The following is a 24,425-nucleotide window of genomic DNA, read 5'->3' as shown; positions in this document are numbered from 1 at the left end:
CTCGAGAAACAGTTTTCACACATACTACTTATCACTGCTGCTAGCGCTTCGCCATCAGTCTCACACACTTCTCGCGAAGTAGGTTTAGCGAGTTGCGGATTTACTTATATCCTGCATTAATTGCCTTATCATTTGTCCACAGCGTCTCGAGAAACCGCCTTCACACACGCTATCACGGCCGCTGGCGTGTCGTTATCGGTGTCGCGCGCGTGTCGCGACGGGCGACTGGCGAGTTGCGGATGCAGTCGGGCCGCAAGACCGAGGTCGCTGCATTCCGACTGGGTGTGGTGCGGATGCGGCGATAACCTGGATTACGGGTACAAGTGAGTATTATTCCATTTAACTTGTACTAAGATAGTTAGGTAGTATGTTCACAGCTGTCAGTATCTTTGATGACCAACTATACATTATAGATCAACTTAACTATATAGGAACCTCACGGTGACTGCTTTCCATACAATTACCAGTCCATATTACTTTTCAAGCAGGCTCCATTATATAACCTATAACCTATCATTCGGGCTCGGTAATCAAAACAATTTCGGTATGTCAATGACCTTCTACTCCAAATATTTATAATACAACAAAATATTAAGTCCGATAAGAAATTTGTTTCCTGTTTTCCTATTCCTAAATATGAAGAAAGATAAGACAACATTGCATTATATTGTGGACAGTAATTACTATTAAGTATAATGATGACAATACCTTTTCAGGCGATGAAAACCATTCAATCGGAAACAATTCCACAGCATTTAACTCGTTCGCTGTTTACACAATCGCTAGACCGTCCTATAAATGGCGTCTATTGAAAACCTCATATCAAATAACGGCTACAGTTATTTGTCGCTCAATATTTTCAAGTAAAGCTTTTACAGTATTTTGGTGAAGTAAGGTAGTTTTAAGTGATAAAAATCACTTTTTTTAAGGCTCGGCGGGTTGACCGTCCTCCCGCGATGAGCACAGAAAGACCGTCTAGTGCTTGTTGTCGCGTAATTTCATATGAGACTAGATTCCAAAATCATGATCATTGTTATTTAACGTAATAATGGGGCAGAATGTGCTAGATAACTATTAAAATAACGTTGAAATTTTGAACATATAAGCATTTTTCTATTTATAAGGCAAGACCGGCATATGTCCCGTAGATGTGGTTCATAACCTTTTCTTTTCAGGTCCAGATATTGCATAATACTGTTTTTCCAACGAACACCTGCGAATACAATTTAGTCACGATATTACAGGCTCATATAAATCCAACTACTTATCTGTTTTTGAAACTATGTTAATTAAGAAAATGTAATAGGATATTAAGATACGTGAATTAGTTTGGTAACATTTCTTAGCAATGCTTGGTTTTGCTATAGTCACTACAGTATGAATGAATGTGTAATTTTTTTTCATCACACTCGCACACTAAATGTGGTTTTACACGCAGGCGGAGCGTGAGTTATAGAAAAATCGTTCTCCCAAGGGAGTTATGAAATTTCTAGTACCGTATTCAATTTTTTTTTCTTTTTACATATTTTTATGTTGCAAGTGTGATGAAAAACATTGTGTGTAACTCGGGGAGTATGAATATTACAAACTCGAGTCTTGGAGGAGCTGAGTGGTTCTTTTCTGTTCAAGGATTTTATGTTGCCAGTATAACATATTAATTCAATGAAAAGAGTTTTGACATTATATTTCATGATCGTTTATAAATTGTTGTAGATTAAGTCCGTACTACTGATTTGCAGTAGGTATATTCATTATTAATATTTTGGTAATTTGCTCATAGGTGACGTGAAAAATTGTATATATCACATGGTAGCAAAATTATTTCCACCTTGAGCGTTAATACTTGAATCCCTCACTACGCTCAGGATTCTAATTTTGAATCCCGAGCGTAGCGAGATTAGAGATTCCTTTACTTCGTTCAGGATTCAATAAACACCCTTTGCCCCATTTTGCTCGATTACGACTTCAAAAACTCAGTAGAGATTCAGATGTCATTAATACATAAATATTTACATAAATTTTTGTATACTTAATACATAAATATTTGTTTCAGTTATTAAAAATAGCAAACAATATACAAGTCATGTCTATACATCTTCCGAAGAATGTATTGATAGAATCTTTTTTTGATGTACTTCCTAACGCCAGCGTATACGTATCGACGAGGAAGACGAAATGATTTTGCTTGAGAAGTGCACAGTTTGTGCCACTAGTCATAGTTTCGATATGACCCTCTGTGCCTCCAGGGTTCAGTTTCTGCCGTCTGACGAACAACCTTTATCAAATATGTTTTGTCAAGGGTGCGCAAATATTATGTTATCTGTTTAAATAAATAATTGGATTCAAAATGCTTACTTTTATTTCTAAAATACATAACTCTCTTTTGAAATATTTGTCGCCGCATGTTGCTCAATCTATACAAACACTACCAACTTAAATATGATGATGAGTAATGCAGTGTAAGTAGGCTTAGTTCTGTTCACCACTTATAATTCTTCACAACTATGTCATTTTTATTTAATACTTTCGAATGATATCAGTAACACCATACGAATCATTACCAAAACTGTATTTCGAAGTTAAAATCAAAAACGGTACAACTATCATAAGCAAAAAACGTACTTATATATTGATATTGTTTACACTCGACTTATTTCCAATAAAGCCTAAAAAAGGTTGGCAACTCCTTGTTTATCGTATGCCGGTCTTGCCTTTCTCTTTTATGCCGGACTTTCTGAGTAGGCACAATTTCTAAGTTACATATTTCAGAACATAAAACAAGAAATTGAACGCGTTTTGAGTAGATTAATAGTACTAGTCAGAAAGAACGGTTATTAAATGACTACGTTACATACATGATATACAAATATTCCGACTGCTTCTATTTTATTTTAATTTTTTTCGGAACCATGTTGAACTCGATGCTCGAGTTCGAAACACGAATCAAGTTTATTGTTAACTAGTGTTCGTCCTAGGGATATGTATTCAAGACCAATGGCTTAAGGATGAAAAACTGGTATACCTTCGGAGGTGTGAGAGGCGTAGATATATAAACATTAAAGTTATTGTCAATAGACGGTCTTTCCGGGTAGACGGTCTTCCCCACACTGACCTTACATGATATTATCAAACACAAACTATTTCCATTTCAATATAAAGGATAACTTCTACGATATAGCTCCATATAGCTATGCGCCCCGGGTCCCTACTACTATGTTCAACTACAAACATACAAGAATTTCTCTTGAATTTCTAGAATTCTATAAATGAACCTCTTTCGTCCCCTGATGTCCTGGCGGGAGATTATTATTTTATTTAAATACCGTTGCTCCCGTGAGCCGAGTTTATTCTGCGCTCCTTGATTTTATGTAAGCCTAGTGTTTTTCCCCCACTATGTCGAAAAATTTCCCCGCAGAATCGAACTCTCCCTACAAAATGAAATAATAATTGAACGGTACCGCTGTTCAATTCGATTTAAGTCATTTTGTTTATTTCTTACATCAAAAATTAATATTTACAAATTATTTAATAATTTTTAAAACATTAATTTTTATTGTCTATTCCCTTGTGTGTTTCTACGTATTCCAATTTATTTCCGTACACTGTCACGGTATTTAAGGCAATTGACAAAATCGTTCTTTATACACCTGTCTGAAAATACTACGGTGCACAGACCCAATCTCTCGAGACAACTTGTCAGTCAATCTGCGCACCTGAAACCCGCTGAAACTTTCAGGTAAGTTCACCTGTTTCACCTCGCACCTGGATACCAGGAAAACAAGAATCAGGTGTAGTAAATTTTACCTGTCGCTCGACTGGCACACAACTAAACAAAATAAGGAAAAGTGGCCGCGTGTGCGTTTAGGAAAATTTGATTGGAAAAGGTAGCGCCCAACGCACACAAGGAAGGAAGGAAAATTCCCCTTTTAAAATAGGGAGCGCGAGCGAGAGAGCAATAACTGCCTGCAAATAAAACGATCTGATTGGTCGCGCGTCGTCGTACGCCTAAAACGCAACGTATTATTCAAAAAGGTGAGCTTCATTTGTGTGAGTGCACCTGAATTTTCAGTATCCACGTGAAAAGGTGAAATTTTCTCCTTTAACGTCCTTATCCCCTAGTACTCAGGTGGAAGGTAAGACAGGTGAAAAATTTTACCTTCGCTCTTCAGGTATTTTCCTTACCTGAAAAATTCTTTCATTATCGAATCACATTTGCCATTGTATGGAAATTACGTAATCATAAATATCATAATCAATTAACATAATTTAATAAACTTAATCTTTTTAAAAACTATTTTGTAAACTATGGACTGCATTTTTTGATAAATAGTTAGCTGACAAGGTTACATATAATTAGGTAAATAATTATCATAAGTTACCTATTGCTAATTAGTAATCTGAAAATCAAGCTAACGAAGTTTCACATTCACAGAAAGGATTTCAGTATGAAAGCTAAATAGATAGAAAGTCTCAAGACTACTTAAAATTCCTTAAAACTATAGAACTCCTTGAGCGGTGTCGGGGAGCTGTCAAAACAATCAAATAGTCGTTAATCAACTGTCAAAGGCGCCTCACGGGTGTCAAACCGTGGCTGCAGACAGGTCGGCTACCAGGGCGCTAAGGGCAGGAGAGGTTGTTGGCAGGGCGGTAACGGGCGACACGGCTCACGAAATGTGGCCTCTTTAGGGCTGAATTTGGAAACGCTGACTTCGGGTATATCCGGTTAAAGGCCTTTTTTAAGAGCATAGTTTAGCTCCTCATGCTAAATATATATATATATACAGCAATTAACGCCTGTATCTCGTAAAAGGGTAGGATCACATAAGATCACTAAAGTTTCAGTGCCACTCTTGGCAAATAAGGTGTTGAAAGAAAAGGTAAATGTGACTAAATATTCATACTAAATTACCCGAGAATAATTAACATACCCGAAAAATCAAAATACTCCAATGCGAAAAGGGGAAATAATACCTACTGCCGCTAACAATTACAATAAATCCAAAATAATGCAATTAAATAGCATTTGAAAAAATAAACATTTAAAGCATCACTTAAAAAGTTAATTTCTCCAACCACGATACGGAAATACTTTCTTACCGCATTGAAAAATTACTAAAATAATTGTTCATTGATTTCCAAGGTGAGAACTGCGAGATCCATAAACATTAAAAACACTAATTATTTAAAAAATTACATTTAAAAATTAATTGCACTGCATTCTGTATTGAGAGCTACGTTAGTAGCGCTACTTTGTTGCCGATAGCATGGATTTCCCCATATGTAGCAAAAATGCGTCGTAGAGATGCATTTTCGTTACATACACAAAGAAATCATGATATCGGCTACGATGCAGCGCTACGCGCGTAGCTCAGAGGTGAATATGTTAAATAAATAAATAACTAATAACAAATTTTAAGTTTACGTGAGCCTACGTGACGTACGACCGAGTAGTACTGAAACTACGTGAAAACCGTAAGCAACCCCCTGGCTTTTCTGCAGCCCCGGTCTGTTTTCACGCACTGAAAGGGTTAGACCGACGTTAAACGCCTGAAAACGCGGTTTTCATCCATTAGTAGTTAGACTTATACGAATGAAAAGTATACTTTTTTGGCTGGTTATTTGGCTGATCAATGCAAATAGTAAATATTATATTTTTTTTTTCTATTTTGAATGATTTATGTTTTATCAATAAATACATTTAATACTAATTAAGTAATTACATTTGGTAATCACAATTATTTCATTTATTTATGCAACTATTATTGTGTATTTGCCACCATAAATTACTTCTTTAAGATGCTGATGAATTTTCTTAGTGGGGTTCTTTCGATGCTTTCTTTCAAGTTAGATTTCCACGATACCAGGGAACGATGAACTTTTCTCAGTATATACTTTCTCCTGTGTGCCAATCTTCATTATGAAAAAAAACAATGGAAAAGTTTTTTATTAATATTCTTTACGGAGTTTTCACAAAAACACGGGATTTTCTGCATATTTTGAGGCAACGTTACCAGGACATCAAAATACTAAAAGAGAGCACAAGTATCGCGTAGGAATTTTATCTGTGTCGTTATGGCAACGTGGCGTTTTTCAACGACACGTCACAGTTTCGAGGCTGTCGCACTAGGAGATCAAAAATCTTACGGAGCTGTGAAATAGTCTGATCTTAACGTTGCTAAGCGACGGACACGAAAACATCCTCGGAAAATCTTAATTTAAATTTATATTAGATTAGAATAGAGAAATCATTGTAATATGTAAGTATACCTACTAAAAAAAATAGTATTACCTACTAAAAAAAAAATTAAAATTATGTAAGCAAAGCATGTAACTACGTGTAAGAATGTGTAAAGTTTTTAAGGAATGAAAAGGCTATAATATAATATAAAATATATTTTCTCAAACATGGTATGAAATATTGATGTTATGTGCCTCATAATTGGCAGCGAAGTATGACGTTGCAGGTGCGGCTAGGACGATTGATAGATAATGGAATTTCATACAAACCTTGCAGGCCAAGGCCGGCAAAGTCCTCTTTTTTAATTTCTAAACACAGATAATTGTGACATAACATCCAGGTATTTAGCCAATTAAAAAAAACTATAAGGGGCTTTATAGACGTGCCGACTGCAACTGGTACGGGCCCTAGACAATATTTGATTTTGGGTGCGTTTTCATACAAAAAAAAAATTTTTCGTTTTTTTTTGAATTTTTTTTAACTTTTTTTTTTTATAAGCGTATATAATACGGGGTATCAAAGGGGAACGAAAATTCGATTATTTTTGCGCTACGACGCACCGTTTAGGAGATACAGCCATCCAAAGTTACTATTTTCAGTAGACTTTATTTATTTCATACCATGTTTGAGAAAAGCACTATACATACCTCGGCGGGAAATGGGGTTGCCCGCCTCAGACCTATCCGGCCTCGCTTCGCTCGGCCGTCTATATGTCTTCGGCCGGCAACCCCCTTTGTCCCGGCCTCTGTTGTACTATAGAATAGAGAGGGCGTAGGACAAGCAGCATGAGCCAAGATGAATCTCCACGCCTCAAGGTGGAGCTTTGTAAAAATCCAAACCTTAAATACTAGGGCCTAATAAACGCAAAGAGTCCTGTCGCACTGATAACAAAAACATAAAAAACCGATTATGTATTAGTGTGTAATCTCTATACGAAAAGTGGGCGGAGCGTTAGCACACACAGTCACTGTGGAGCTTTTTAAGTTTTTTTGCGGGGCAGGTTTTAAAAAAGCTTTTCTGATTTGTCTCTTTGAATTTTCTCCACTGGGAAACCATGATTTCAAACAGTTCGGGATTGATCGGTATGCGGTGGAGAATGCGAGCGGAGAATCCGGCAAAGGGAAAATGTGCCTTTTCTCAATAGCGTGGACTTCATAGAGAAGATTTTCCCGCAGTCGAGTATTTTTCGCACCAGGGTGGCATGGTGCGCGGAGATTGGCCGAATTCCTCGCGTTGTGTGGAATGTTCCATACAATCGGGGCCGGTGCACCTCCGAATTCGGCATTATTGTAATGGAATTTCAATTTTGGGAATTTTGCCTTGTTCGCACAACTTGTTCGCGATTTTCAATAGCCTGATACCACGGTGTAATAATGCATTGTTTTATCAACAATATAGTCTATATAATATTTATTTATTTATTTTTTAATCGACAATATCAGATGAATGAATTACCAGTCAACCAATGGGCTAAACCAGAAAGATTAAGTATAGTGTCTTAATATTCTTATTAGCTTATTTTTAAGTTACGTAGTATAGGTACTGAATTGTTCAAATATATAGCAACTGAAACTCATTTATATATAGATATTATCTACACAGGCACTCCCAAAAATATTGTAAGTATTTTCAAGAAGTAGAGGAGGGAAATGAAAATGTGAAACGAATTCAAAAGGGATAACTATTACTTACCTTCACTAGAAATAATTCAATAAAATAGGATAGGACTGCTTTAACAACCAACCAATGTGAACTAAGAATGAATATGAATAAAGTGAATGACATTTTCTATTTTATTTTTAAATTTGAAAATAGAATATCATAGACAAGACAACAAGACCGATGCTGAATTCTGCAAAGAGTCTGCAACAATTTTCCAGCCAGTATAGTATTAGGTAATGTTCCCTGAAAAAAAAAACATTTTCATGAAGATTTTCTTTTTGTATTTTAGGCTGATTTTAGATGAGGCTTAAATCTATGTTTTTTTAGTAAGCATAATCAATCAATAAAATTTTCACTAGAAATCTATCACCAATTTTTAAAATAAAATAAACATTTTATTGGAAAAGTAAATAGGTATTAGTGGTATAGGTATTTGTGGGTCCCAAAAATTAGGCAAATTATTCAAGTTAAGTAGGTGCAAAATACTAAAGCAGCATAACCTGCAAGACGATCGGCACGCCCGGGTAAAGGATAAGCTTACCCGGGTTTAGTGCGTTAAGCATGCTTAAATCCGTTATCGGATACCAGGGCCACATACGATTGAGGGGGCTGATAATCCGGATTTCGATGTGATGTTGCCAGGCTGAAAATATACCTGGGAAATATATGGGAAAACCTAGATTAACTGAAAATTCTAACTCAAAGAAGCATAAATGTGTATACAAAAATTGGCAAATTATATTTGGCGATGGTTGTTCTAAAAATAGAATCCTTTTAATTGAATTAAACAATAAAGCATCGAGTACTAGGAGCAGAGCGGATAGCCAAGAAGTGAAACCGTCTTTTCCCTCAATTTCCACATAAAAACAAGCAAATTTATACATTACGCCATTACGCCAAAGTCGTTTTTAGGTTATTGAACTCTGGGGGTCTACAGATCGATACGGCGCGTAGCTCGTAGCGAGGGGCGTAGCTGCTACGAATTAACTGTAATATATCTGTCTCTTTCCCTCCTGCATGTATAAAAACTTCACCCCGAACTTTGTTGGTGCAACTTTTTGGTGAAAAAATGGAATGACAACATTTCATCCTTTAACAAGGAAGTTTGTTTAAGATTTTTTTTATTAATTAGGTATAAAGTTAAGGATAGGATTAGGTAAGCACAAATTTTAAAAGTGCTTATTGTAAGCCTAAAATGAAAATGAAGAATATCTTGATTTTGCCCTTTGATTTTTATACAAAGGGATGAGGTATTTTTGTGTTATTTCTTTTGTTAACTTTTGAAGCTCGTCATGTCCGCGACGCCAAGAACGCATAACAATGTTACACCGTACTTTGTCAAAGTTTACCTTAAACGTTTCGAGTACGAATTATTTTAATTAACTACGTTGATATGGGCTTTGATAGGTGATGTGCAAAAGGGTAACCATTAAAAAAAACTGTTATATTATAATAGCAATAGGTATTGAACTTAAAAGTAAGTAGATAATAATTAATATACTTCACCAACCTAAACTAAACGTTTTACATTTCTACACAGGTTCACCGAAGATTTCGTGGACATTCGGGAAAGCGAGCGGAAGGTCAAGCGAGGCAGCCGGGAACAAGGCAGACAACTTATGAACAGGCATAACAACGAGGCAGGACGACGGGTAAGTAATACATTACACCACTTTAGAAGTTTAGATATGGAGAGTCAAACGAGGCAGCCAGTTATCATTCCCAAACGAACGGAAGCTCAAATAAAGCAGCCGAGAACCCCAAACGGTTATTTACCAGAACCATAAATAGCATTTAATTATGTCACTCAAAAAACAAACATGTACAACTGTACAGTCGCCATCAGATATATCTGAACGACCGGGGCGCGCAGAAATATCTGAACACGCCTTATCGTCTTGACAATACAGATATTTTTGAGCATCTTGACCGCTCCGATATATCTGATGGCGACTGTACCTACCTACGCGACCATTTACACCAAAAAGGCGGCAGCGCATTTATTAATAGAACGTTATTTGTTTTACAAGGGGGCAAAGTTGTTGTTTATATTCAGTATTTTGTTCGTGTTGGTGTGGTGAAAAATTTTGTGTTTCACTCGGTGGCAAAGTGTGTTTAACCTTCATGGCTTTGAAACCCTGGCAACGCTCAAGATTCCACTTTTTGGAATCTTTCGCTTGCTCGGGTATCATTATTGGCACGTGCGGCTAAACAACGATTTTGCCCCCTTGTAAAAACAAATAACTATTTCGCGGCCTCGGTGCCGGTCTGCCGGTGCCTTGCAGACGAGGACGAACACACGTAAGTAAGTAAGTAAGTAAGTAAATATTCTTTATTGCACCACAAGGATAACAGATTACAAATAGCAGACATTAAACATAGGTAGCAACAGGCGGTCTTATCGCTGTAAGCGATCTCTACCAGACAACCTTAGGGTAGCAGGAAATAAAGAATAGACATTTTGAAAATGGTTAGTGCAAGAAATAATTAAAGGAATAAGAAAATTACACATACCTACACTAAGTTAAATAATTATATACACCAATATTAAAAATAAAATATAAAAATAAAATATCATGTACACAAACATACACATACACGTATACTTAAGTAATAATATTTGTCCACTCTCCAGTACTTACATATCGTATAGATTGTATTCAAGCGTGTTTGATTCACAACACACACACAGTTCGAAATTTAAATTTCACCTGCAAAGATACCTAACATTCATTCACAATTTCACATTTATCCATAAACTACAATATCGAAGAAAGCGGACAAGCCAATAAAATGGTGGCTCAGTCTGTCTGTGGCCGCGGGAATTACAACTAAACTTGTTAGGATTAAAGCGGATCAGCTCCACTAATACTCTCCAACTCACTAAACGAAGTGTGGCCACGAAATTAGCGTTTATCGTAGCGGAATTTTTCAATTGTCATGCAAACAACTGACAATTAAAAAAAGAGCATGTAAGTAAAGTTCGCAATTTGATTTTTTTTTCTAGCGGACAATCCAATAAAATAGTGGCTAGGTGGCTCTGTCTACAGTGTCTGTCTGTAGCTGCTCGAATTACAAGTACTTACTTATATAAGTGCATAGAAAATATTCATTACTTAGGAACAAATATCTCATCCTATATCAAATCGGACCGAGCAAAAAGGGCCCTGTTGCCATAAGACACTCCCTCCCTTTTGGACCACCGTCAGCGTTGTCTTGTTGTGATGTATGGGCACTGCAGTAAAATCCTACATCTAAAACACTCCAATACTTGCAAGTTTATGCCTACATTTGATTTAACCGTTCGAAAGTGTTGCGTTAAGGTTTGGATATTCCGCGTATTTTTCGTGGCCACAAATTGACCTGTGTACTCCTATTACTTCAGATTATATCGATCGGACTAGTCTGGACTTACAATAATTTCTACTTTTCTCTTGCTACTTACCTATATAGTGTAAGGATTAGTTGCTTAAATATTTACTTTGGAATTTGATCTATCAAAGATAATGGATTAAAATAAAGTTATTGGCCACTTTTATTATTTTTCTTTACACATAAATGAGAAACCGAATATATGATTCAAACAATTTTCCAATCCTCTTTCTGCATAGATATTATTGAAGCAATCGAATGAACGCTGCTTGCTTTTACTGTGATCGATATGGTTTAATCGATTGTGCCATTTACGAAGACGCGTGTCTTAGTTGGTTTACATTATCATGACATTACACATGGGCTGATTTAGGGCCTATTTACATGAATGGATGGGCGCGAAGTCGCATGTGATTTTAGTTACATTACAGGCTCATTGTTACATCAATCAAATACCGCTATTTAATTAAAATCGCATACATCTCCCGTGTTGTGCTCTTAATTTGTTTTAATGCATTTTAACTTGAATTTTTGATTATCTCAAAAAACAATGATTTCTTCCACAGGCAGTAATCAAGAAGTCCCGGGTAACCTGCAAGTGCCACGGAGTGTCTGGTTCATGCAGTCTGGTCACCTGTTGGCAGCAGTTGGCCTCCTTCCGTGAGATCGGTCAGTATTGGTATAGTTATAGCTCGTAGTTCCACAATATGGCTGCGTAAGTGTGGCTAGTCACGTATATTGGTATCTTTGCCAACTTGATTTACCTACATACTACATACGAGATGCTTGCGAGATACTGCAACGAGTACCTTATCAGGTAGGTACCTAATGAGGTGTATAAAGTCCGACTTCGAATGTGACGATGGGCACAAAACCATGTCAATGTATTTTGGTAATTAAACCAATTTATTACAACGCTAACTGTATCAAATGGCTACCATTTAAAACAAACCCATCAAATAATTGAAACTATCAACTTAATAACTTGAAATTAATGTACCAGGGTTGCAGAAGAGACAGGATATTAATATGCATCGTTCACATTCGCATATTACGGGGATAACTTCGGAAAATTCATGTTTACTTGATAAGCAAAACTCAACCTAAATTATCATATTATTAGACGTGTTTTAGGAAAGCACTGCATCGTAGGAGGTTGCTTAAGTTATTTCTGGTTATAAGGAACGATATGCCCCGTTTAGATTTTAGGTACTTATTTATTTTAATTACCTACGTGTTAACGAACGTTACTTTGTGTATAAAATGGCACGTAAGTAGTTTCGATTTGTGGTTGGTTATCATTTAATACTGCTATTCTAATTTCTGAATATTGCATTGCTAGAGGACTTGGACCTAGATTATATTTAGGTAGAGTGAAGATCGGTGTCTATAGTGATATATTATTCCTTTAATCAAAAATGTCTCTTTTAACACATGTGGTCGATCCATATCTGATTGGGATTTATATTCTATGATTAAAATTATATTACGCACATTTATGGTTTCTTTATCAGTGAACGAAATGTTTAAAAAGGCCTTTTTATATACACGTATTTACAACATTAATTGCATAATTATGTATTCTATTATCTTCATTTTAAATTCATAAAGCGTGTCTTGAAGTGTTTAGAACGTAATACGCATTTTACCCCCATAAAACATCCTTTAGAGAGTGTATAGAACGCCCTCATTAACATAATGACATACTATTACCACCCTATCCGGTCTTTTGTTGCGGCACACATATATTTATCCTAATTGACCCATCAACCCTTTACTTGGGACACTTTTTTATTCCTTTTGTATTTTGGACGTTTAAACAGGTAGGGGATGAACTTATTAACTACCTACTCCTTCATGTACCTGTACCTTTGGGTAACTAGTGAAGAATTTGGACACCATAAATAATGTAAAATACCCTTAATGGACGGTGATGCCATTATGGACAAAAAAGCACAAATCCTTAAAAATAAGTATCTAAAAACTGACGGCATTGTACCAGAAACAAGAGTCATAGAGCTGCTTAATTTTGAAGTGTCATTTAATTCGGTTTTTCTGAAAGATTTGGCGGCAAGATAAGTCATCAGTTTATTGAAAAAAATATCAGGACAAATTCTTAGTAATGTTACCTCCTATGATGGACAAGGAACAATTTACGAAACCAAAATTCACCAAACATGGCTATTATAATGAATATTACAGGAAAAATAAAATCGTACAGAAACAATCCTTTGTTAAAATAACCCAATCTAATTTTATTTGGGATACTTATATAAAATTGACTCATTAAGTATCAGTTGGCTTTAAAAGTAAAATTTTAAACTTATTTCACTAACCATAATGGGGGATCCATTACTGGAGAACTGACGTCCATAATTGGAGAAAAAAACACCTCGTTTTAATTTGTTAACTACTTATGAAGTAACCAATAGGAGTAGGTATCTATTCTGCAATGCGCTTCAAATGTAAAAGAAGGATAAGACATTTACGTTTTAACACGCGGTAGAATATTTGCATGTATCAGTGAAATATCAAAAATAGGCTAAATTGTATCTTAAACTGTCCATGATTAAACGTGTATTTTGTTCTGGATAAAATTTTCGCGATCTTTATACATCATAATTTGTAACACGGGACCTCATTGTCGACAAGTCCACGAAACCTGAAACGTCCGAAGTTAGTTGTGCTACATGTTCTAGCAATTCCCGAATAGTTTGTATATTTGGATCACGTCTCCGATTTTGATAAAAATTGGTAGGCTGATAGAGTCCATGATGCTGAGCAAGATCCACTAGGTTTCCCAAAATGTCCTAGGTTGTTTGTATGAAACTTTCCTTTTTTGTTACCGAAAATGTATAGAAATCTGGTAGCAAAAAAGGAAGGTTTCATACAAACAACCTATTGCTCGTTAATTTGTTTTATTATTTTTTTCAATTTTGGATTAGCGCTGCCACTTGTAAGCAGATACATTGGTATTTTTAATTAGTCCAGAAGTTTGATTAATCTTAAAATAAAATGGAAAGTGTTAAACGCTCCTTGTTTAGTCTGACTAAAACAATTTTAATCATAACTATAATTTAATAACACAAAGATTTTTTTTTTAGAAAGGCACAAACTTTTCTCAACCGTCAAACGCAAGCGGTAGTATTAAGACGATACAGGAGGGGTCAATTGGCCATACAAACGCTCTCGACTATTTCCTCCATGGTTTTTGAAGATGGAGCAATGATTTTTTCAACACTGATTATTATTATTTTTATCTGTGTCGGACCGTTTTGATTTTTTTGATATTTTGATTTTAAAAGACGCTAGAGCCAATCAAAAATTTCCAAAAACGGCCTTTTTCAATTAGCCAAAAAACTAAACGGACCGACACAGATTATTTAATTGTTATTCAAATTCTCAAATTTCGTTCCGATTCATTAAGTTTTGAAGGAGGAAACAATCGAGAGCGGAACCTCGATTTTAAAGATTTCTCGCAATATCTTTTAACTGAGTTGTTCTTAATGGACATTTTTTTTCGATAAATCTAGTTAATAACACTCGTATAAGTATTTAGCTAAAATTTTCAAATTGAAAGGGAGCTCCTTTCCATTTTAGCATTTTCGCTTCTGTAGCGTCTTAAAAGACCACCCAAAAAACAAAAATATGCTTTCGTTAGTTTCATCGAAACTATAAAATTAAGTCTTTTAATATAAGAAAACGTTAAATAAGGCAGCCGATGGCAGGCCGTAAGTTAGAGTTGTTTATATTTTTATAGAGCCATAAATATATTAACTTATTCGAGAACGCGACTTAATCAAGCTTTCGAGCTCTCTTAATGATCGTTGGCTTCTCTTAAAGAAATCCATTCACTGACTTGCTTTAAGTGTAAACACAGACTACTAAGAATATTACCACAGTGTAAGTACTGTTTGAATATCTTGAATCAATAGTATGGCAAGGGAGCATAATATATGCCACACGAATCATAGCCAACTAAAGATATTACGGCCCTAAAAATGGGAATCACTTTTTTTGAAACATAATTCATAGTATGTACTATTATAATTGGGAAAGTGTGTGTGTCTGTTTACGGAGCGACGAATTGTCGTGATTTTTTAAATGGAGACATTGAAGGGACAGAGCGTGACATAACTTTTTGATTATTTCTAATGCGAGCGAAGCCGCGGGCAAAAGCTAATATAAAATAAACTATTAAGATTTGTACATAATGTATCACATAAAAAATAAAATGGTAGTAAATAGGTATCCATTCTATTTTTAGTAACAACAATTTAAAGTCAAAACCGGAACATCCACCTACCTAGTTACACGTAAGTCGATATTTTTATTCTTTAAAAAATAACGCTAGCCTTTTTTCACAAGAATTTCATTACAGAAGTTTCTTGAAAAATACCTATTAACATCCACAAAACAGCATGTTTGCATCATTAATATTATCATCGTTATAATCATCATCATCAATATTTTATTTCCTTTTAAAAAAGAAATCGTTATAGGTACTAATTGCTATCCACAAAACATCATGTCTAGAAATATATGACTACGTGCCATGTTGCGGAATTTCATAAGAACTATTCTCTTCATACTAAACTGAACTGTCAGAATAACAGCGACCTCCTGTCAATAGTCATATCAGTCAGGTCAGGTCAGGTCAAGGGGCCGATTTTTGAGTCTCACGCGTTCGAATTCAGAAAATTGTCACTGAAAATAATAAGCAAGTCACCGTTTTCAACCGCTATTTTAGTGACAAAATCCCGTATGCGAGATTCAAAAATCGCCCCACAGGTCAGGCTTTACCTTCATAGACGCATTTATTGACACTCACATCTAAATGAGACTGTGAATGGTCTCCTTAATTCGAAAATTTAAAAGTCGCCCAATTTTATGAAGTTATGGCGGCAAGTTCTAAGTGCCGTTGCGACACTGCCTTAATAAAAACAGCTTAATACTCTTAATAAGGTTAAACGCGCATTTAAATTAAACTAATTTTCTATTTTACGACTTGAATGTTGACCTTTTATTTTTTTATATTCTTAAAACTTTTCTCTAGTGACTCGACTAACCTGATATAGACGGTCTAAGCAAATCTTGTCACTAAAAAGGTGGAAAATTTGAAAAATGCAGGGGCGACCGTTTATCGTCCCATAGAAAATTTGAAAATTTTCGCTCCGTTTTTAGTGACAAGATTTGCCTGATTTGCGTCATTTGCGATACGATATTTCATATATTTAGTTATTACAATATATATTTTAGTGTTGTTTTTTAACGTCGTCGGTCGGTAATCAGTGTGCAATACCGATCTGTCAAAGTCAAAGCAATGGTTTTGTTTGTTGAAATGACAATTTTGGCACTGAGCTTTGAGTATCGTATCGTAGGTAAGTATCTTATAAGTTTCGTAAGAATCGGGTAGTGTATCTAAACTTTATAGGTAGGTACGAATATTTATTACACTTATGCATAGAAATTCGCAAAAAGACGTAGGTACCTACTTAGATACCTACTTATGATTTCTTTAACCTGCAAAGTCAGTCAATCCATCTTAGATAACTCAGAGAATTAAGAATAATATCAAAACTATTCAAATGAAGACAAATTATACAGGATTAAAATATCGCTGGGATTAAAATGATGCCCTATAATTACCGGTTGGAATACAACACGCCATCTTCTGGGTGGGCGCGTAAATCAAACGCCTACAAACCACGCAGCACTCCACGTAGTGCGAGTAAAGCTTCGTTTACACGGTATTTTATTGTTAAGCTGTTGATACACCGCACTTAATTACTAGCAGTGTTGTGAGTGTTATGCTCCCCATTAGGCCCAGCTTAGCTACATATATTAAATTCTAAATTACTTAGTATTAAAACGAAACTACCTATATTTCAAATTTCGCTTTTATGGCATTGTTGTTTCCTTGTAAATTTTGCTCCTTAGCTGTTTAATCACTATATAGGTGAATCAACTTTTTCTTGTCTGTTATTTCCATGGTTACGGTCCCCTGAGTCAGGCAGGTTTTATGCAAATATATGCTACTTAAACTATGCAAACATGCATTTTTCTGGTGTTAACAAGCCCTTTCCTTAATTTGCCACCTACAAACATGGACTACATGCATGCTTGCATAATTTCAGTAGCATAATTTTGCTTAAAACCAGCGTGACTCAGGGGACCGTAACCATGGCAATAACAGTCAAGAAAAAGTTGATTCACCCATATGCATATATGTATAATATGTATATCGCTGCAAGGCACGTAAATGACACCGAATATCCCGAATACGTCTAATAAAAATATATAATTATTAATTACTGAGCTAGAGATTTGTAAATTTTCTGTTTTACTTTGAAATTCACGATTACTATCTTATTCTCTATTCAGTCAAATGACACATTTAGACACTTATTATTAGCCATTATATTATAGATATTACCAAACCAATCCAATAAGTAATACCTAGCACATAACTTTAGCGAACCTTTTTTTTTTGACGGAGTGGGAATGCTGTTACGCACGATGTGTGGGACTCGGTAAGGCTGCAAATATTGTATATATCAAAAATATATTTCTATCAATCGAACTCAATCTCTCAAAGTTTATTTATCGGTTCCGGCCGCTAATACATCCAAAATGTATAATTAAAGTTAATTTATACACACCGCACTACCGCGGTGATATACTGGGGTAAGCCTGTCATTATGTTTAAGCTCTTCATTATTTTAATGACGCCTTTCTGATGATTCATTTGCATATTAAGCTGGGATTGAATCCAACGACAATCACTTGATACTTTTATTCATTATTATGGGTGTTAAATTTTGTGATTTGAATATATTTAAGGTAGTAGGTACTTATAGATAGAGAGAAGATAACTGCATGTGATGGATGGGTAACTAATAAACTCCCATACAACCATTTCAGTCGCAAAATCTTCAAATCAGTAACTAACTGTCAAATGTGACATAACGCGTGGTAACGGCGTGCAAACAATGCGACCGTATTGATACAATAACAAAATGTAGTCGTCGTGTGCACTCGTTACGGTAACAAAATGTGTACGAATTTGTGGCTGTCAATGTCACTGTCAGAATGACTTTTAACGACACTTTATTAGTCGACGTTTGCACACATAACGGTAACAACATGTGGACGAATTTGTGGCTGTCATTGTCACTGTCAGAATGGTTTCTGACAGTGACATTGACAGAATTTGTACACACATGTGTAGGTCTGATTACCGAACTGCTCCTAAACCACTGTATCCGCAAATGACAATCTGAAATACGAAGGTTTCTCAAACTGTCTTGTGAAGTTGTGGACTGGTTGCTTTAAATCATTTAAATATGAGCGAATTAAATAATAATAAACGACGACGACCATTTAAGCACTCTTCGACATTTTATAGAAATGTGGGAAAGTTAAGAAAAGTGCAGAAAGCTGTCATATGTATGTTGTCATAGTAGAGTGTTAATTAGTTTTGTAATATAAATAAATATTGTACGCCTTTGTAAGGCAAGATATGGCGAAACTAAACAACATTACCTAAGATCTTTATGTACCCATGTTTATACAATAAAATATTTTTGATTTTGATTTTTGATTGATTTGATTGATAATACAAATAGATAAGCACTTTATAGTTACTTAATGTATTTAATATATAATTTTTAATTCTTATTGGTAAAAATGAAGTGTAGTGTTGCTTTACACAATAAAAGTAGGAATCAAATGAAATAGAGTATTTACTGTGATATTAATAGAATTTTTGTTGCGCAATGATAGTTTTTTCATGTACAGATGCTGCTTTTTTTAACGCAGTAGTGCGAGCAAATCAAGCAATGATTCATTTCTTGTCTGGTCGAAACTCTTAGCTTAGATCGTCGTACGATACACGTGCGAAAAGGACATTCACAACTCGTGTCGATTTAAAACACTCCCTTCGTTCGTGTATTAATTTATTGCTACTCGTATCGATTTTCCTCTTTTCCGCACTCGTATCTACAAGTATTTTGTTTGGGTTACAAAAAAAACACATTATTTACTCTACTACGTTTTATTTGTCTCTTTAACATTACAAATTTGTAGACACTTATCTATACAAAAATCTTGACAAAAGAAGTACAGATCGCTGAAATGAATGTTGATAGTAATATTAATGAAGACTACTTCAACAAGTGTCAATTGTGAAATGCCGCACAATACTAGTTGCTCTATAGAAGACCATAATAATATGATCCCCGATCCTTTACAACCCAGCAGCTCGGTACGCTACGCACGTTACAATTTTTTTTTAATCTTCTTTAGTGAGGGCAACTGAGTACGACGGCATATTTAATTGTTTATAAAGTTTGAGGATACCTGAAAAAAATGAATACAAGAAGCCATTCTGCTTTCGGTCACGCGTGTACGCTGCGACCATTTTGCGACCGTTTGTTGACCGTTTGGCGACTGTTTTTTACATGGAATATTACCGTCTTAATCCATATTTTAACAACTTTATTGGTTTTCTAGGCATTATTTTTATTATTTCAGTATAGTATATGCACCAGAGCACTAAAACTTCACCAATCAATATACATAACACGCAAACACCGAGTAGTCAATAATATTATTACTGGTTAAACTGAGGTAAATTGATGGCGCGTTGATAAATTTAGACTTATTTTATGAAATCACTCGAGCAATTTAATTGGCCATGGTAATTAGCCCACATTATATTACAAATGCAAACAATATTTATCTTTAACAAATTCTTACGCCATTACATTTTAATGTCAAATGATTTTATTTCTTTTTTACTTTGACGTCTCTGACAGTCGCCATTTGAAAAGAATGAAATGAACGAATGATTTTGGGAAAGTAGTCGCCAAACGGTAACAATGTGTGCACGCGTAGTGCACACTTCTGTCACTTCTGTGACCATTTGTGCCTGTTACCAATCGTCCCCATTTGGGTCGCTGCGACTAAACGTCGACCGTACTGCGACTAAGCATTGAGACCCGTAGACCTGTGTGTACACAAAATAGGAGGATTTGCGTAGGAACGGCGACCGATTATGGTTATATGGGCTCACTCTACTATGTACTTATAATAAACAAAAACAATATTAGATCAACCTTTAGGTTTGTTATCACATCATGTTGAATATTAGAATTTACTATTTATATATATATCATCATCATTCTCTTGCCCTTATCCCAGTCACTTGGGGTCGGCGCAGCAGCATATTTGTCTTTCTCTTCCATACATCTCTGTCACTCGTCATCACATCATTAACTTGTTTTAGTTCCATATCATGTCTCACACAGTCCATCCACCTCTTCTTCGGTTTTCCCTCCCGTTACTTCCACCACCTTCTATATCTTTTCACTATAGGTAGGTATAATTTCTATTTAATAAAGGACTTGTTAATTTCCTAAAAGAAACAGCGATATTGTAAGGTCATACTTATTGGCTTTGCTTCACAGAAGGGTCCTTAGTTCCTTATACCACAGTCCAATAGCTTTCTGTCGGAAATCATAAAATAGATTTTGATAAGTTAATATCTTATTGTACCTACATGAAGCATACCTAAGCATCTTTACGTGACGGAAGGCGTCATACCTAGTTCAAATAATAACTTTTATATCTGGTAGTTTTAATGTGAACATTGCTTCATATTCGCAGGCGATTACCTCCGAGACAAGTACGAAGGTGCTACCGAAGTGAAAGTGTCCAGGCGAGGCAAACTACGGCTAAGCGACCCCCGGTACAGACTGCCCACGGCCCAGGACCTAGTCTATTTGGAGCCATCACCTGATTACTGCGTGAAAAATGACTCGCTGGTTAGTAGATCAACAGATAGACAGAGAAACAATGGCTAAGCGAGCCCTGGTACAGACTGTCAGCAGCATAGGACTTGGTCTGCCTGTAGCCGTCGCCAGACTACTTATTGCGTAAAAAATGACTCGTTGGTTAGCAGACTAACAGATAGACAAACTCCGGCTGATTGGCCCTGGCCCAGGACCTCGATACGAATGGATTTCTGCCGAAACGCCAAGTCTGGCCCAGGACCGATAGAGATAGATATCTACGAGCGTTTCGTTTCGTGAGTGTTTTGGAGCCATCACCTGATTACTGCGTGAAAAATTACTCGCTGGTTAGTAAATCAACAGATATACAGAGAAACTATGGGTGAGCGACCCCTGGTACAGACTGCCAACGGCCCAGGACCTAATGTATTTGGAGCCATCACCTGATTACTGCGTGAGAAATGACTCCCTGGTTGGTATAAGGTTTGGATAGATCCTGATACTACGGCTCAGTACTTGAACCTCGGTGCAGTGCAGACTACCTACAGCTCATTACTCTAAATGCAGAAGTCCGTACTGTAAGCAACTAGCTCTTATGTTGGTACGTACACATACACATACACTGTCTAGAGCCTAGAATATGCTGCAGTTCAGCTAGCAACAGTTTGATACCTACTTACCCCCTTATTCATAAATGTTCATTAAAGGTATCAAGCCGATAAGTGTGGATTGGTCGAGGGTTTCAATACAGCGTTTTTTTTTTGCATTATAGTGTGGAAAGTAACAAAATCAGTCAGACCGTCCCGATCGCACTTACAAATAGTGCGTGCGGACAAATATCGTTTATCACGCGACCATGCTATCGGTCCTGTTCATACTTAGTTCCTTTGACACTGCTAAAAATATGTAATATTTCCAGGGTTCTCTCGGCACATCAGGACGCGAGTGTAACCGAACTTCAGCGGGCATGGACGGCTGTGCCCTCATGTGCTGCGGCCGAGGTTACAACACTAAGAAGCTCACGGTCAAGGAGCGATGCCACTGCAAGTTCCATTGGTGCTGCAGGGTGGAGTGTAACACCTGTATTAGGACCGTCGAGATCTATACTTGCAAATAAGATGTACTTGCAAAATAGACTCGGTTACAAACACAAAATTGCATACGGGACTTAATCGCGAAAGTTATATTCCGTGAATATTTCTCACTTGATGGGTTCATCGTAAAATCAGCGCTGGAAGTCACCATCAGCAACATCTCGGATGTCGGAAGGAGTTCAATGGAAAAAAATCCAAGATGGCGCCTGTAATGAATGGGATATCGGTCCGACATCCGATATCGGATCAGAAAATGTAAAAACGCACTAATTTAAGTACTCGTCCCGTTTGCAATAATTTAAGTACAGAGTAAAAACCGTGAAAATTTCAATCAGTGTCAGTCTCTGTTACATTAGAAATAGCGGTTGTTCCATGTCATAAATGTTGCGGTCGAGAGTAAAACATCGTCGTTCGGACTATGAAAGGCAACATCGGAGGACCCTACATTGAACACCGATGTTCAGAAATTGCGGTTCTGTATCTGGGCATTTTCAGAATTTGGGACCCCCCAATTACTAAGCGTAAGTTGTTAACAAAAATTAACTCACCGTCAGTTTTGAGACGATAGTAATTAAACATGAAACTTCAATTCAAACATTTTGTTTTTGTGTTAATGACATAAACTTTAAGCGATAATCTACATTCAGAAAGTGAAAAAAGTAAATTTTTAGACAGATTTTATGCTTAATTGTGGTCACAAAACTGACAGCGACTTAATTTTTGTTAACAACTTACGCTAATTGGGATCCCAAATTCTAAAAATGACCGTCTATCGTCTATCTATTGAAGTAAAAGTACCGTACTTACGTAGTTTATAGATATGATATAAGTAATAAGATGCCCGATACTTGTGAATCTCGGTGCTCACTGTAGAATCTCTATTAATAAATTTAGCTTTACTTACTTAGTGCAGAAGATATAAGACCGACAGACACACAATAATAAGTACATATTAAGTAATGGATGTAGATATTTATGCTCACTATCCCATGACAATTGTCATGCTTAGGTACATTGAATGTCAGTTGTATTAATTAAGTAAGTATTAGTGTAAATACGTAAGTTAGTAATTTATTCGTAGAAATCTTTTAAAATATAAATAACAATTCCAAGAATTACAGACCTAATTTGAAATCATAATATGCTGATTGCTGACCATTTTGGATCATTCCACGAAATAGTGAAAATAACGTAAGTCACCATTTTATTTATTTTTCCCCTCACTAGCTCGGAAACACGTATTTCGTCCTTTAATACCATGGTGTAAAAACGCATTTTATCCACTAGTGGGTAAAGTAATTTAACCTTGAATAAAGACAAATTAACTGCTTTAAAATTGATAAAAGTAGGTGAATCTAGTAATAAAGATGATTTACCACCTGTGGAACTACTGGAAGCAGTACAGTGATAAACGCATTTTTGCGTTGTAGTTTCCTCATCGCTATAAGTAGTGAGTGGAAAAGTTTTGTATTACACTCGGGTGCAAATGTATTTTACTTCTCGTGTGTTTAAAAACTCGCAAGTTCAGGATTCTATTCTCGAACCACTCGCTTCGCTCGTGGTTCAACTATAAAATCCTTCAACAATTCGTATTTTTTCTCCTTCAAGTGGTAGTTACTCATGGTTCTGTATTAGGTATTAATTAATAAATAATAATGAGGCTCAGTATTCATTTTAAGGATTTGAAGAATAGATTGTATCATAATTTATAGGATGACAAAACAAATACATATATGTAATTATCTGCGGTACCAACCTCCGTTACTAATGTTACTAAGTTTACTAAGTAACATTTATATAATTATACCTATATGTATATATTGTGGCTGACTTTAGTAACACTAGTGACTGTACATGTTCATAATAAAATAATGAAATTGAATGCCAAGAGTTAATAACTATAGCAGGTACGTTAGCGGTACCGATTTAGCCCGCCAATATTCGAATTTTAAGAAGTGTATTTGTCGTGTTGTGTATGAATAAGTAGCTAATACAGTAGGTATTAAAAACTGATTAAAACTCAAAGTGATTTAGAAATAAATGATCGTATTACATTATATACATACCTACCTATATGATGGATCTGAAATAAACGAATTTTATTTTTTTATTTATTTATATTATTTGTTCTTCTAAATAGACCTTCTAATATTTTTTCTTTATTCTTTAAAAACAAATTCAATTTAGAACATTAATCTATAACAATTATCTCATGGCTTAATATTGTAATATTTTATATTTATGGTTAGTAGGTATTTGACATTG

At 35.7% G+C, this 24,425-nt stretch overlaps 1 protein-coding gene across 2 annotated transcripts in view; it reads left to right on the top strand.

Annotated features, from left to right (window-relative positions):
• LOC125234165 (protein Wnt-5b-like) overlaps positions 1 to 23,480 on the top strand; it is an 81,188-nt gene extending 57,708 nt beyond the window's left edge. For both annotated transcript variants that reach the window (XM_048140371.1, XM_048140377.1), the window contains exons 3-7: positions 143 to 323; positions 9,441 to 9,552; positions 11,839 to 11,941; positions 20,942 to 21,099; positions 21,986 to 23,480. In XM_048140371.1, the coding sequence (XP_047996328.1) occupies positions 143 to 323; positions 9,441 to 9,552; positions 11,839 to 11,941; positions 20,942 to 21,099; positions 21,986 to 22,183 (752 nt within the window). In that variant the 3' untranslated portion in view covers positions 22,184 to 23,480. The remainder of the gene's footprint in view (positions 1 to 142; positions 324 to 9,440; positions 9,553 to 11,838; positions 11,942 to 20,941; positions 21,100 to 21,985) is intronic.
• The last annotated feature ends 945 nt before the right edge of the window (positions 23,481 to 24,425 follow it).

The sequence above is a fragment of the Leguminivora glycinivorella genome, chromosome 2 (genome assembly GCF_023078275.1).
Source record: "Leguminivora glycinivorella isolate SPB_JAAS2020 chromosome 2, LegGlyc_1.1, whole genome shotgun sequence".
Classification (NCBI taxonomy): Eukaryota; Metazoa; Arthropoda; class Insecta; order Lepidoptera; family Tortricidae; genus Leguminivora; species Leguminivora glycinivorella.
Note: the sequence above shows the minus strand (reverse complement) of the source record. Positions and strands in the feature narration are given on the sequence as shown.